The sequence below is a fragment of the Anomaloglossus baeobatrachus genome, chromosome 3 (assembly GCF_048569485.1).
Source record: "Anomaloglossus baeobatrachus isolate aAnoBae1 chromosome 3, aAnoBae1.hap1, whole genome shotgun sequence".
Classification (NCBI taxonomy): domain Eukaryota; kingdom Metazoa; phylum Chordata; class Amphibia; order Anura; family Aromobatidae; genus Anomaloglossus; species Anomaloglossus baeobatrachus.
Window position 1 is genome coordinate 238,273,114 of NC_134355.1, and position 16,684 is coordinate 238,289,797.

At 53.9% G+C, this 16,684-nt stretch overlaps 1 protein-coding gene across 1 annotated transcript in view; it reads left to right on the plus strand.

The window, feature by feature from the left end:
* Window positions 1–16,684, plus strand: part of C3H6orf118 (chromosome 3 C6orf118 homolog) — a 582,436-nt gene that overhangs the window by 358,134 nt on the left and 207,618 nt on the right. Inside the window, exon 6 of the mRNA XM_075339774.1 lies at window positions 1,499–1,695. Coding sequence (XP_075195889.1) covers window positions 1,499–1,695 — 197 coding nt within the window. The remainder of the gene's footprint in view (window positions 1–1,498; window positions 1,696–16,684) is intronic.

Genomic DNA, 16,684 nt, shown 5'->3' on the forward strand with positions numbered 1-16,684 from the left:
TCTGACCTGAGGGAGGAGTTAGTGTTCAGTCTGTGAGGAGAGAGCAGAGAGAGCAGATGCAGAGTGTGCAGTCTGGTGAACTGGGGCTGGAGCTGGTTAGCTCAGTCCAGGGAGGCCAGAGCTGCAGAGAGGCAAAGAAGTAGACTTGGACATCGGAGTCCGTGGCCACCAGGGCCTAAAATATTCTCTGGTAGCTGAATCCGAAGGGCAGGAGAGCTGCAAGCACCTGGCCCATAAACAACCTGAAGGTACAGCTGCATCACCAGGGCCCGGTGTGTACTCCAGCAGAGAAGCACCAGAGAGGGCCTGCGCAGCCTACCACACAGGGAGAGGGACGTATCATCGGTCCCAGCAGCAAGAGGGCCATTGCTAATCCATAGTGCAGGGTTCTGTAACAGCAAAGAAAGAACAGGAGTAGGCCTCATACTCATCTGGCCAAAAAGATACCTCAGTTACTTCCAGGCCGGCCGGAGCCCTCGACCACCTGTAACGGTCTCCCAGGACTGGACTGTTCTCAAAGTAAAAGAGGAGAAGGTAAAGAGACTACTGTTTGTGACTGTTTCTTTCACTGCCTGTCGGCCCTGCACCGTATCATTCACACCAATATCACCATAGACACTTACAAGCACCAACTGTTGCCCCGGGGCACCGCTCCACCTGTGGGGAGCAGTACCACCATTGCTGCCGTTCCATCACCCCGGAGGCCTCATACAGCGGCGGCGGCTTAATAGCCGCAAACCACAGGTGGCGTCATGAAAATTATAAACTTTAACAATCACCCCCACTGAAGCCATATTAATTGACCCCACCAGGGTACGGAGTCGGGCCCAGCCACCACTGACGACCCCCGGACTAGTCCGGCCCGGCACCGGGTGTCCCATAGCCCTGGGGTGGGCGAGTCAATTCCACCTTGCTGCCCCACACCACCAGTCCCGGGCACGGTCCCCAGAGGCAGCGGCGGTGCCACCATCTCATCACCGCAACCCACGGGTGGCGTCACGGACAATTTCCCCTACTTAATCCCCCTCTTATTGTGGAGCCTGGGATCACAGACCGGGTCACGCCACCGTACACCTACAAAAGTGACCCCTTGGCCTGGATCTGAGTACCCCTTATCCCTAGGCGACACACATGCTTTCTTGAAAATTTTTTATGCTAGCAATAATCTAAACATGATATATATTCTTTTTTTATACATTATTTGTATGCTAAAATGTGGCTTAGGATGATGTAAAAATTTAAAAAACAAACAGATACTCACTTACTGGACAGCACTCAGCTCTAGTGCCCTATGTCTTTTTGCTTCTATTCCCTGTAGTGTACATCACTTGGCATCCACTGATCAGCTGCAGCCTTGAGGTTCCATCCGAGCCAGATGAAAATATTTCTTCTTCTAACTTGGATGGAATATTAATGCTGCAGCTGATCAATGACCAGTAATTGAGTGAAGTGAGTAAACCTTTTAATTTGTATTTTCTGTTTGTTTTGTTTCATATAGTGCCTTGGTTACATGCAAGTAATTCAGAATCAAACAGTGAACAGTGTCTTGCAAGAGAGACAGAGGTATTTGTGGCAAAGAGAAGTGAAGTACTAAAAACATTGATGAAAGTGAATGCCTTGGAGGAAAATATTAGAAAGAACTTAACCCATGCTTTAAATACTAAGGCTACAGAACAGTATGTTAAAGATATACAGGTAATTTAACTCTTTCAAGACAGAAGAATGACACTTTTCAAAGGGATTGTCTACTACTTCTACTTTCTAAAATCACTTGAAAATGTATTAAGCTGGGTTTACACACTGCAACATCGCAAACGACATCGCTGTAACGTCACCGGTTTTGTGACGTTACAGCAACCTCCCCAGCGGCATTGCAGTGTGTGAAACCTATCAGCGACCCGGCCCCTGCTGTGAAGTTGTAATCGCTACAAATCGTTCAGGACCATTCCTAGGTCCTTTGTTTCCCGCTGTGCAGCATGCATCGCTAGAAAGTTTCAGTGTGTAAACCCAGCTTTAATTGACGAAAAGAGAGACAAAATAGATAATAAATATGTCAAAAAAGGTGTTAAAAAGGTGACAGACCATTGGCACAACAGTACATAGACATAAAATTACAGGCAGCTAAAGGTCCTCAAACAGAAGAAGCTTTACTTCTCCCTGGTTTGATGAAACTTTATACCCTCAATATGTGAAACACGCATAACCTTTGTAAGGTGGACCCCAGGCCCTTTTTATCTCAGACTATTGGCAATTTATCTTCTAAAATCATTTTGTACTATGGTTACTTTTCGGTATGTAATCCAGTTGAGCTATGTTATGTATGTCTCTGTCTGTTTACATTTTGCCTTTGGCTGCTCTGTACTTTATCTATATGACATGTAATTGCCCTTTGGCTGCCTGTAAACTTATGTCTATAGGCCCCGTCACACTAAGCAACATCGCTAGCAACATCGCTGCTAACGAACAACTTTTGTGACGTTGCTAGCAATGTTGCTGTGTGTGACATCCAGCAACAACCTGGCCCCTGCTGCGAGGTCGTTGGTTGTTGCTGAATGTCCTGGGCCATTTTTTAGTTGTTGCTGTCCTGCTGTGAAGCACAGATCGCTGTGTGTGACAGCGAGACAGCAACAACTAAATGTGCAGGCAGCAGGAGCCGGCTTCTGCGGAGGCTGGTAACCACAGTAAACATCGGGTAACCAAGAAGCCCTGTCCTTGGTTACCCGATATTTACCTTTGTTACCAGCCTCCGCCGCTCTCACTGTCAGTGCCGGCTCCTGCTCTGTGCACATGTAGCTGCAGCACACATCGGGTAATTAACCCGATGTGTGCTGTAACTAGGAGAGCAGGGAGCTGTGGCGCCCCTGACCTGGTCAGGCACCACTGAGTACTGCACCCATGCTGGGGACAGTACAACACAGGTAATCCAGAAGGCTGACAGGGGTGTGGAACACAGGCGCATAGTGATCAGGTCTCACACATGTACCCATGAGAGGACCCCTGGGGATCCCAGGAGGGGGCAAGCCTTCACCTTCACTGGAATAGTGGAGGGGGTAGAGCCTCCATCTCCTCTCAAGGGGTGTGGTGGAGAGTCTGGTTGCTAGGTGGCGTAGGCAAGAACAGGAGAGGAGGAGCAGTGAGCCAGTCCGGGGAACAAGCAAACGGCAAACAAAAGGGGGAGAGAGGCTGCAGCATCTTCCCTGGGCGACCCCCATAGGGACTAAAAGTCGGGGTCACCCCAAACCACCAAGGGCTAAGGAAGGCGAGTCAGTAGTCACCCTCATAAAGTCAGCCTGAAGGATACCTGGTTCCCATCTGGTTCATCTCAGCTACGCCCGGGCTACTCACCCTGCCATCAAATGTGAGTAAAGCCCTTGAAAGACAATTCTGCCTGTGTGGAGTTATTCTGCGCCTTGTGGTACTACAAACTTACACCGGGCCCTGGGGCTTGCCTCACTCTCAGGAGGCTATTCCAACTAACTGCACACACCATCAGCCCCAGGCGTCCCCTAACCTGCAGTGGCGGTCCCCACTGACCGCAATACTGAGAGTGGCGTCACGGTCAAAACAGAAGATTTCCTACCAGTGACGGAGATCCAGCAACGTGGAGTCCCTGAAGGTAACGCACCGACACCGACACACCACCGGCGGGGCTTCACATCTGGCGTCACGAACAGGATAAGGACTAGACCTGTCCAGACAGGTGACCATGTGCCTGGGCGGTCCGCTTGGAAAATTGGAAGCGCCGCCATATTGCCACCATGAAAAGCGCGCTGAAAAACAACAGCAGCCCGCGCTGGGAGAAGTTACCGCCCACGAAGAGGTGTGGCTACCCAGAGATCCTCTGCAGAGTCCTGACCTCGCTGATGAAGAAAGCGGAAGCGTCCAGAGACGGCGGAGCAGAAGAGAAGCCAGCAGCTTGTTAGAGAAAATGGAGTCCAGACGCGGATACCCAGAACCAGGCACTGCTGCCTGGTGGTGCCGGGAGCTTGCCATCTTCTGCGACCGGCTGGAGGCCGGGATTGTGCGACAGCTTAGGGAAGAACGCACGGAGCTCCTGGAGATGGCTGCGGCGGTGCGGACCTACGAGGAGGGAGCCGCGCGACGCATGTCAGACCGAGCGGCGACGACGCAGACCCCGATGCTGCCACAGATGGGTGAGTCGAGTGATGCCCCGGCCAGCACAAGTGCCCCGACCCCTGCTGCCACGCCCGCGGTCCCGGAAGAGGCGCCCGGCGCGGCGCCACCGAACCAGGCCGCAGCCACGCTAGATGCGGCCCGCCAAATCCAGGCCGCCGCAGCCATGCCCCGCCTGGCCCGCAAAGGTCCGACTACCACTGCGATACTGATCCGTGCCGCAGGTGTGACACTGACCCAGGCTGCCACCCTGCTGAGCCCAGTCCGCCAAGACCCCACCGCAGCAGCGACACTCGTCCGCGCCGCAAGTGAGATGCTGAACCAGGCCGCAGCCCCGCCGGGTGCGGCCCGCCAAGCTCCGATCGCTGCAGCGACGTCCAGCCCAGCCTGCACAGAGCCCCCTGCAACAGCGACACTGATCCAGGCCGCCGCCATGCCGGGCGCGGCCCGCCAAGACCAGGCCGCCGCCAGCCAGGGCGCGGCCCGCCAAGACCAGGCCGCCGCCATGCCAGGCGCGGCCCGCCAAGACCAGGCCGCCGCCATGCCAGGCGCGGCCCGCCAAGACCAGGCCGCCGCCATACAGGGCGCGGCCCGCCAAGAGATTGCATCACTATTTTCCCCGGCCTGCAAGGCCAGAGCAGACACCGCTCCCCAGTCCAGAGAGGTCCCTGCTAGGAAGACCCTGATAGGAGAGGACCCCGAATACTGGAAGCTGAAGGCTGACCTAGAGGCCCAGTTCCCGCAAGAGATGGTGGATCGGTATCTGCTCCCTCCGCATACCCCCAAGGAGATTCCGGCAACCCCTGCAGCCGCGCCAGAGAGTCCACCGCCCAGACCAGCTGAAGAAAGCCCATCCCCAGCACTGCCACAACCAGAGTGCAGCGAAGAACTAAGGGGGAGAGGAGGCCAGGAAGCTGAGGAGCTGACTCCGGAGCCACCAGCAGTGGATCTATACTCAGAACCGGAGATGTTGCCCTATTCCCACTGGGATGAAGAGGATTTGACACCGTCTGCAGACGAAGATCAGCCCAAAGACCTCACCTGGGAGCCCGCAGGCATGAACCCAGCCCGCAAGACACGGCGCAGCAGAGCAAAGTATCCTCCAACACCACAGTCTCCAGAGCAGAGAGAAGTCACAGCCAGAGACCTGCAGGAGAAAAGATTACTGAGAAGGTCTAGAGTCCAGGTCAGAGGACCCCTTTACAGAGGAGTTGTAGAGGACTTCAATTTGAAAAGCGGACACGGCTTTATTGTAGCAAGAGGAATAAAAGAGGGCATATTTGTGAATCGGAGAGATGTTCAAGCCCACCTGCCCAGAGGACATTCAGGCAGAAATTTGAAAATTGGAAACGTAGTACAGTTCACCTTGCATCAAGGAGAAAGGGGCTACTATGCCTTAGACGTAGCACCATGTCCCAAAGAAGAAAGACAAGACAGAGAAAAGGAAACAGATGAAGATCAAGAAAGGAAAGACAAAGAGCCTACAGATGAAACTACCTCAGAGGATGACAAGGAGCAAGAAAGCAGCAGGTGCCGTAGCCCAATAGGCCAAAGCCCTGGTAAAGAGGAGTAAAGTAAAGAAAGAAGTACCGAAAGTTTGACCAGTTTGACAAGTTGAAAAGTTTGCAACGTTATTGTTTAAGCATGTGCCCACAAAAACTATTGTGAGAAATAAACTTTAAGGCTATGAACTTGCTATAGCCACAAACTCTCGCAGTGTAAATAGTTACACCAGTGGCACCACCACCAGGGCCAGCCTGTTTAGGGGCTTGGCTCGTCTGCAACCAGGAGGGGCCCGTCCGTATATAGGGCCTTGGCTCACTTGCGACCAGAGAGCACGCCTGTTTATGGGGCCTTGGCTCACCACCACAAAGAGGGTACCTGGTCAGCACCAACTGTGGAGGCCGCCTCTACATCCTGCCAGAAGAGGCTGACGGCGCGGATCCACCAGGCCAGGTATACCCTGAAACCACCAGCCCATGAAAGCCGCCTCTACATCCTGCCAGAAGTGGCTGAAGTCGCGGCCAACGGGAGAGGAAGATTGGAGGAAAGGTCTGGGGAAACGGATGGCCCAGACCTGGTTACCAACAGGACCGGTGACCTGCCTCCTGAGAGGGTTTTGGGTGGGTTAACGGACTTGTGGGTGGAGGGTGGTGATGTCTGATACCTGGTGGTTTTAAAAATGTTTTACATGTTTTAATGTTTTATGCATTTTAAAATGTTGTCTTGCAGCCCGAGGACGTGCTGGTGATAACTAAGGGGGAATGTGGCGCCCCTGACCTGGTCAGGCACCACTGAGTACTGCACCCATGCTGGGGACAGTACAACACAGGTAATCCAGAAGGCTGACAGGGGTGTGGAACACAGGCGCATAGTGATCAGGTCTCACACATGTACCCATGAGAGGACCCCTGGGGATCCCAGGAGGGGGCAAGCCTTCACCTTCACTGGAATAGTGGAGGGGGTAGAGCCTCCATCTCCTCTCAAGGGGTGTGGTGGAGAGTCTGGTTGCTAGGTGGCGTAGGCAAGAACAGGAGAGGAGGAGCAGTGAGCCAGTTCAGTGTAGAGTCCAGGGAGCTCAAGTGAGGAGCAGATCCCTGGAGCTGTGCAATCTGACAGCGTCCGCGCAGTGGCTACAGACGGGGGAGAACGGTCAACTAGGAGTGCTACCTGAAAGCCAGCTTCAGCTAGGGAGTGCAACGGAGTGGGAAGTAAGGAGACTGCTAGAGAGCACCAGGCCCAACCGGGCGGCAGATCCCGAAGCGAAGATAGATCCAGCTTTCTTCTGCTAAACCTGCCGGTGTGGGGCTCTCAAAGCCCACACCACAACACCACAAAAGCCGCAGCCACGTAACCACAGTGAGGGCCCATAGGTCACAGGAGGCAAGAAGCTGGAGTGGCCTGGTCCGGGGAACAAGCAAACGGCAAACAAAAGGGGGAGAGAGGCTGCAGCATCTTCCCTGGGCGACCCCCATAGGGACTAAAAGTCGGGGTCACCCCAAACCACCAAGGGCTAAGGAAGGCGAGTCAGTAGTCACCCTCATAAAGTCAGCCTGAAGGATACCTGGTTCCCATCTGGTTCATCTCAGCTACGCCCGGGCTACTCACCCTGCCATCAAATGTGAGTAAAGCCCTTGAAAGACAATTCTGCCTGTGTGGAGTTATTCTGCGCCTTGTGGTACTACAAACTTACACCGGGCCCTGGGGCTTGCCTCACTCTCAGGAGGCTATTCCAACTAACTGCACACACCATCAGCCCCAGGCGTCCCCTAACCTGCAGTGGCGGTCCCCACTGACCGCAATACTGAGAGTGGCGTCACGATCAAAACAGAAGATTTCCTACCAGTGACGGAGATCCAGCAACGTGGAGTCCCTGAAGGTAACGCACCGACACCGACACACCACCGGCGGGGCTTCACAGAGCCAGCGCTCAGTGTGCGCTGCTCCCTGCTCTCTGCACGTGTAGCTCCGTGCGCTGGTAACCAAGGTAAATATCGGGTTGGTTACCCAATATTTACCTTAGTTACCAAGCGCAGCATCTTCCACGCGGCGCTGGGGGCTGGTCACTGGTTGCTGGTGAGCTCACCAGCAACTCGTGTAGCGACGCTCCAACGATCCCTGCCAGGTCAGGTTGCTGGTGGGATCGCTGGAGCGTCGCAGTGTGACATCTCACCAGCAACCTCCTAGCAACTTACCAGCGATCCCTATCGTTGTTGGGATCGCTGGTAAGTTTCTTAGTGTGACTGGACCTTATGCGTACTGTTGTGCCAATGGTCTGTTGCCTTTGTAACACCATTGTTGACATATGTATTATGTATTTTGTCACTCTTTTCATCAATTAATAAATCTTCAAGTGATTTTGCAATAGTTTCCACTTTTCCTCCAGTTTTTCATTTGCTACTGTGGTTTGCAAAGTTTCCCATGGGTTTCCATACAGGTTTCCCTGTGACATTATTTAATAACAATAATATTTTGTATGTAATTTGATATTATTTATATTCACTCTTATGGATATCTTTTCATGTTGACTTCTTCTTTCTGTAGACAAATATTACTTTTTTGTGAGGACAGATGGATCTTTATTGTAGTACAGTGTAACCAAAATATAACCAATATATTTAAATGTATTTTTTTTAATAGGGGGAAATTTGTAAAAAAATAAAAGAAAAATTTAGTGTAATTCAGTGCTATTTAATTTCTGAAATTTTAGTTATGTAATTTAACCATGCACATTTTATATGAGAAATACCCTTCTGTGTGTGTGTTTGCCCCAATCTACATTAGTGTTAATAAATAGGGATGAGCGAATGTATTCGCCACTATTCGGTATCCGACGGCTAATAGGGTATCCGATGTATTCGCTATCCGACGGCTAATATGGTATTCGCTCCGGTACTTTCATTTTCGTTTCTGGACTTCTTGGCGTCATTTTAAAGCCAATGAACACATCTGACGTTGCTTGCCCTCACAGTAACGCTGCAGCCATCTTTGTTGTGGTGTTACTGTGATTGGCTTAGCCGCACAGCGTCATATGGGCTATATAAGGCAGCCGCCATTTTGTGTGCACTCATTAATTCCTGAGCTGCCGGTGTAGCTAGACTGTACTGTGTGCGGTACAGCACTTTTCCAGCCAACTAGTACTAGTCCTTTTAAGGGCTGAAGCTATTTAGCATTACCTGTCAGTGACTGTATAATATTTCAAAAGACTGACCTGCACATCCTACAAGTGTGTATAGGTGCCAGCTGAAAAAACCTAGCAAATACAAAATGGATACAGCCGCACACTAAATGCCATCAATGTATAAGGGAACTCTGGTACTGCATTACTGCTATATGAAAAAATGAGATTTTTAGTTTATGAATTGGCCAATGCATGTAAGCCCGGAAACCAAACGGCAAGGTAAATCTCAATATTCCGGGTCCCTAACTAAAATGCCACTATCTAGGTTAAAAACATCCTTGTCTGGGCAGCTAGACTAAAAATCTAACTTGAAATACCACTATCTGGACTAACCTCCATGTCTGGGCAGCTAGGACTCCTGGTATAAGGATTGTGAACACAGCCTGGTTTATAGGGCGAAGTGCTCAGTCAGAAAAAAACTCACTGCAAATATTTCAAAAGACTGACCTGCACATTCTACAAGTGTGTATAGGTGTCAGCTGAAAAAACTATACCTGAAAAATATAAGGCCGAGGCCACACGGGGCACTAGTGCGATGCTCGTATGACACTCGTCTCGCGCTTGCAGCACAGCAGGAGCCGAGTGTCATGCTAGTATCGATGCGACTGAGGTCCGACTGGGAGAGTGGACCTCAGCTGCGGGGGGCGGCCGGCGCTGCGGAGGCGTGGACCAGCACGGAGGAGGGGAGGGATGGATTTCTCTCCCTCTCTCCTCCGTTGCCAGCTATTGCGATTCTCGCTCAGCATGCGTGGTACACCGGTGTACCGCGAGTGCAGTGGAATTTTTCTCTCGCCCCATTCACTTGAATGGGTGTGAGAGAAAAGAGTCTCGCATTACAATCGCAGCATGCTGCGATTGTTTTCTCGGTCCGATTAGGGCTGAGAAAATAATCGCTTATGTGCGCTGACACACAGGCTAATATTGGTCCGAGTGGAATGTGATGTTTTATCGCACTCCACTCTCACTGATTTTCTCGCCGTGTTTTTGCGAACAATCAGGGTCGCACGTAGGTGTCACACGCAACTACGTCACGCCGGATGTGCGTCACTTACGACGTGATCCCGCCGACATCTCGTAAGATATATTGTAGCGTGTAAAGCCCGCTTTAGGCATAGAAACAGGTATGGGGGCAGTGCAGTTCGTTCTATGAGATAGTGTTCCTGCTGCAGAATCCAAATTAGTCCTTTTAAGGGCTGAAGATGTGGCGCCCTGGACTAGCCAGGTCGTCACAGGTAACACTCACAGAACCCCACCCCCACTAGACAGTAACATTAGCCAAACACAAAACCCTTGTTGGCTCCCTCCAGGGTCTGATGTCCACACCAGGTGGGGCGGAGCCAAGCAGTTGGCCCCACCCACCGAGGAGTTCACAGGCCTGTAGGCGGGAAAAGCTGACAGTTAGAGTTTGGAGGTGAAAGTAAGAGGAGTCAAGTGAAGGGTGTCTGGGTTTGTGGCCCAGGCACTGACAACAAGGTTGGCAGATGTTGGTAGATCCGATAGAAGGCAACTGCCCACACCGTGAGGGTATACAGCTACCACCTAAGGCTAGAGACCCAAGGGCCAGCGCCTGCGGGCAAACGGGCTCCTACGGCATCCATACACCGGGGAGCAGACTACCATTGGGGATCCATCGTAGTCCAACAAGTACACAAAGGTGCAGGGAAAGACAGCCGCCATCACCTGTCCGGGGAGAGACACTGCAGCCGGCTGCGGGACCCATCCATCCAGCCGTTTGGTTTACCGAGGACTTTGTGCATCTCTTACTGAGTGAGTATACCCGTGCCATCCGGCACCGCGCCGCGCTGTCCCTGCAACCCTGCACCCCACCAACCCTGCCTCCCCGTCACACCACCAGGCCCCAGGACCACAGACCCCTACCCACGGAGGGGGAAAACAACATCTCAGCTGCTCCCTACCATCGCTCCCGGGATCCCCGTCACCAGCAGCAGTGGTACCCATCTTCACCACAACCCGTGGGTGGCGTCACGGACTAAATCCCCCAAACCAACCACCCCCTTTCACTCACGGGCGAGGAGCGCCGCTCGAGTCCCCGGATCCGGCCCACCACTCGAGCCACCGAGCAGCAGCAGCCGCAGCAGCGCCGGACCCGAGTGTTAGCAAGCGCGTGGCGGCGGCACCCTCCCCGCCTGCGAAAACTTGGCATCACGAACAGGATTGAACCCATCTACTTACCAGTAGAAGTGCGCCTTGTGATCTCTGCCGGCAGTGTCCGGCCGAAAATTTTGAAGCGCCGCCATCTTGGCTTGAAAATCTCCCGCTCGAGCGTCTTCCCGCAGGGAAGGCGCGAAAGCGAAGCACCGCCCCCAACAAACGGAAGTGCTGAAGAGAACCAAGGGGGGACGGGAAAAAGATGTCTGCGCCCGACGGAGCTGTTGGAGGGGTGGCGGTTGCAGCTGCCGCCGCACCCGTAGTTGGAGACGGGATAACCCCTGCTCTGGCCGCAGGAGCGGGGGGGGCCGCGGGCACAGCGGTCGCCCAGTTGATGCCGTTCTCCCTGCCCTATGTGCCCGGTGCTACCTCGCTACCGCAGTACGATGGGAAGCCTGATGCTCTGCAGGTGTTCCGGAAAAAGATTAGCTCGGTCATCGATTTATATCCCTTGGCTGATAGGCAACGGGCAGCGGTAGTGCTAGGGCAGCTAACCGGTGCAGCTGAGCAGGAGGCGGAGACCTGGACCGACGCAGACCGGGCCTCGGTGACTACCATTTTTGAGAAACTACAAATCGCTTTTGAGACCCGCACAGAAGCGGAGCTGAGGATGCAGTTTTATCAGTGCCGACAACGGCCTGCGGACAATGTAAGAGACTATTCCCTGCGCCTGCAAACAGCCCTCCGTACGCTGAAGCGGGTGGACACTATTAATGATGCGGACAGCAATAAGATGCTAGTAGAACAATTCCTGCAAGGGCTGGGGTCCGCGGAAGACTGCAAGCAGCTGCAGCTGTGGGCCCTAGAACACCCCAATCTGGACTTTGCCGTGCTGAAAGAGTGGGCCTTCAAGGTCCTGCAGGCCCCAACGCCAGATGCTCCTGAAGCGGCTTCATGGCCGGCTGAAACCGCTCCTATCACGGTGGCACCTCCGGCCCCGGCAGCGCCCGTCGGGATGATGGAGGAACTAGCAGCCCAGGTCCACCGCAAGGATGGAGACCTAGCCAAGATCCTCGCCGCACTCTAGCTTCCGACGAGAATCAAGCCCCCAGGAGGGATCCAGCTCGCCGACAGCCCGGATGACGTCCCCTGGATGCAGCGGAAAAGGACCAATGACTCACGGTATGGGCCTCCTATCTGTTACAGGTGCAGCAAGCCTGGCCACTACTCTTGGCGGTGCCCGTTAAACGAGCAACCCCTGGGGCCAAGGGCCAATCCTCAGGAGTAGACACCAACGGCCCCCCCGATTGGCGAGACCGGTACGTCGGAGCTCGCCCCATCATCCCCCTGGCGGTGGATGGCATCCCGCTCATGGCCCTCTTGGACACAGGATCACAGGTAACCACTATACCATATACACTGTACCAGCAGTATTGGGGCACTGACGAACTTGCCCCCTCTGATGATAGCCTGACCCTTATCGCAGCCAATGGACTCCCGCTAACCCAGGTGAGATACAAACAAGTGACCCTGACTGTGGGACGTGTGGAGTTAAAGAATCAAGGGATGATTGTGGAAATGAATGAACCCAGTGATCACACCCCGAAAGTAATCTTGGGGACCAACGTGATGGAGCATTGTATGAGTGAGGTGCTGAATCTGTTGCAGCAGTTGGCCGCCACAGCAGGAGGGGGCCGACAGAGGGCTGTGCAGCGTGAAATCCGGGCCCTTCTGTATCGACAGCAAGTGAGCTCGACTGGCGGAGAGATTGGTGGAGTGAGGGTGATGGATGTGGCCCCCTTAGTAGTGCCACCCCAAAGTGAAATGATGATCTGGTGCAGGGCAGCAGTAGGCCCCCAGGGGCGCGACTACCCGGCGATGGTGGAACCCACACCTTCTGAACACTGGCCCACGGTGATGGCGGCCAGAGGGGTGGTTGACGTTAAAAAGGGGAAAGTGCCTGTAAGAGTGCTGAATTGTGGAGAAGAGGAAGTCAGGCTCCCCCGTTACGCTACCCTCGCCAAGCTGCTCACCTTAGACCCTTACACCAATCACGAAGCTGTGCCTCCTACCTCAGCATCCCCTGCCAGTAACCATACACCCCCTGAACAGTTAGAGGAGTGGTGCCAGGAACTACACGTAGGTACTGAAACCACACCCACGCATCACAAAGAGGGGGTATACCGGGTAGTGCAAGAATATGAACAGGTTTTCAGCAAGCACCCATTAGATTTCGGGAGGATTAAGGGGATTCAACACCACATCCCTACAGGCCTACACCCCCCCATCAAAGAGAGGTATAGGCCCATTCCACCAACACACTATCAATGCGCTAAAGACATGTTGAGGAACATGAAGGAGGCTGTCACGCTCCCCGGGTCCTCTGCCTTGCTTCCCGGCTCCCCTGCCTCGCTCCCCGGCTCACCTGCCACGCTCCCCGGCTTCCCTGCCTCGCTCCCCGGCTCCTCTGTCAGGCGTCCCCCGCTCCACAGCCTCCAGCCCCCATCACCTGCGGTCCCCAGGCGGCTCGGTCCCCGCTCCCGGCGCCCGTCGGCAGCTCTGCTCCAGGCCGGCTCCCCTGCCTCCTGTTCACCGCTCCCTGCCCTGGCTTCTGGCACCCGGGCCTCGCGCATGCGCATTAGGGCGCGCGCGTGGTCATTGACCCTTTCTTAAAGGGCCAGTGTCCTCCAACAGGATATTGAAGGATCAGGTACTGGGTATATAGGGGGATCCTTTCCAAGTGGGCGGGGCCTGTTCTTCGTGTTTTCTAAGCTAGGAGTCAGGTCTCCTTGTGTCTGTGATATACTCACCTATCTATCTCGTAGAGCCGCTCCTGCCTCGCCATCCGGTCCTGACGATACCCGAACCCCTAACGGTGACGGCCTGCCATCCCATCAGTTCCTGCCATCTCCGATCCCTGTGGTGACCCGTCTTCTCGCTCCATTGGTTCCGGACTCTGCCTGACGACATCTCGGCCTCCGAACCTGAGCTCCGTCACCCGGACTACCATCAGAGACCCCGTGGTCCCAGGGACTTCTTTACTCCACTCCTCTAAATGGACTGTCCTGCTAGTGCTCCGGCTACCGGACACCTTGCCCTCGGTGAGGTGTTCAGCCCAGTGGATCCACCTCCTGGGTCTGCCCGTCCACCTGGCCCTAACAGAGGCGGGGGTCATTCGGGATAGTTGTAGTACCTGGGCAGCCCCACTGGTGCTGGTAAAGAAGGACGGCACCATGAGAATGTGTGTGGATTACCGGAAGATCAATCAGATCACGCATAAAGATGCCTATCCTCTCCCCCGTATCGAAGAGTCACTAGCTGCACTGAGAACTGCTAACTTCTTCTCTACCCTCGACCTCACTAGCGGGTACTGGCAGGTAGCGGTCGCGCCAGAAGACCGTGAGAAGACGGCATTCGCCACTCCCATGGGACTCTTTGAGTTTAACAGCATGCCGTTCGGGCTGTGCAATGCCCCTGGAACCTTCCAACGGCTAATGGAGTGCTGTCTGGGACATCTCAACTTCGAAACGGTCCTACTGTACCTGGACGATGTGATCGTGTATTCCCAGACGTATGAGGCCCATCTGGAACATCTGGCTGAAGTGTTCGCGTCCCTAGCCAAATATGGGATGAAATTGAAGCCCTCTAAGTGCCATCTACTGAAGCCCAGGGTACAGTACCTCAGACACGTGGTGGGCGCGGAAGGCGTCGCCCCAGATCCCGAGAAGATCACTGCCATTCAGGACTGGCCGAGGCCGACCACGGTGAGGGAAGTGAGACAGTTCCTGGGCCTGGTGGGCTACTATCGTCGTTTCATTAAGGGATACACGAAGATGGCCGCCCCCATGCAAGACCTCCTCGTGGGACAGACCAAGGGTGGCAGGCCCTCTGGAATCCCGTTGGCATGGGAAGAGAAGCACGAAGAGTCCTTTCACCAGCTGAAGAAGGCCTTGACCAGGAAAGAAATCCTGGCGTACCCCGACTATAATCTCCCATTCATCCTCTACACCGATGCCAGTAATGTAGGCTTGGGAGCAGTCCTGTCCCAGGTCCAGAACGGAAGGGAGAAAGTGATCGCCTATGCCAGCAGAAAACTCCGGCCCACGGAGAGGAACCCTGAGAATTACAGCTCGTTCAAGCTTGAGTTCCTAGTCCTGGTGTGGGCCATTACTGAGCGATTCCGCCATTACCTCGCAGCCGCTAAGTTCACCGCCTATAAGGACAATAATCCGTTAACCCATCTGGACACGGCCAAGCTGGGCGCGTTGGAGCAGTGGTGGGTGGCCAGGCTGTCTAATTATGACTTCACGATCAAGTTCCGAGCCGGCTGCAAGAACACCAACGCGGACACGCTATCCCGGATGCCCCACCTATCGGATGAAGGGCCGAAAGGCGATGATCTCTAAGAAATCGAGTTGCCTGCATTTCACCGGCCACCAGTCAAGCAGTTGCATGTCAAGCAGCAACAGGCGAACCTGGACTCGCTGCCCAGTCAGGGATGGCAAGAAGCCCAAGACCAAGCGCCTGCCGTCCAAGTGGTCAAGACCATGATTGAACAAGGTTCCACTAGACTGGATCCTGCTGCTCCGCCTGGGGCCCAACGCCTGTGGAAAGAACGAGCCCGGCTGCATCTGGACCAGGGGAAACTGTATCGGGAATTGATCAACCCGAAGATCCATGAGAAGGTCCGTCAGCTGGTGGTTCCTCAGGCTAGTGTGCCCACAGTTATCCGGGCTTACCATGACGGTGCCGGGCACTTTGGGTGGAAGAAGCTAAAGATGCGGTTGAGAGAGCAGTTCTATTGGAGTGGGATGCGGGAGTCCGTGGAGGCCGTGCCGACAATGTGGTCCCTGTGCACTGAGAAGAAGGGATGAGGCTAGCCAGAAGGCCCCTCTACGCCCAATCATCACTCATCAGCCACTAGAGTTGGTCGTCCTGGACTAGAGTTGAGCGCGGTTCGCAGTTCGAGGTTCTGCAGTTCGCGGCTCGAGTGATTTTGGGGGCTGTTCTAGATCGAACTAGAACTCGAACTTTTTGCTAAAGCTCGATAGTTCTAGATACGTTCGAGAACGGTTCTAACAGCAAAAAGACAAGCTAATAATTACTAGCTGGCTTTCCGCTGTAATAGTGTAAGTCACTCTGTGACTCACACTATTATGAAATTTCAGTGAATAGTGTGCGGGAACAGCGCATTCAGATCACTGCTGTATGGATAATGGCGATCGCCATTTTTTTTTTTTTCCTTCTCTTCCTTCCCTAAGCGCGTGCGTGTAGTGGGGTGGGCCAGCATGTCAGCCAATCCCAGACAAACACACAGCTAAGTGGACTTTTAGCCAGAGAAGCAACGGCATGTGTGATAGGATGTCCATGTCACATGTCCCTGCATTATAAAAACGGACATTTTCCTCCAGCACGCCATTATCAACCTTCTGCGTCTGGGTGTCAGTCACCGCTGGCGTAGCTCCTGTCTCCGATACTGCTGTGTACGCTCTATACACAGCGCTATGCAGAATAGGGATAGAAGTTTCTATTAGTCCTTTTAAGGGCTAATACCAGCAGGGTCAGAGCCATAGGTGACAGTCAGGTCCATGAAAACAGATTTTAACAGCTACACAAGATGACAGCGTCTGTGTAGCTAAGGTCAGGGATTTCCTCGCTGCATCTCCCCATTAGGAGGGATAGAAAGGCAGGCTTTCTTTCCTCTACCCAGACCCACAACCCTGCCACTGTACCCTCCTGCCCTTTGCACACTCAAGCTCA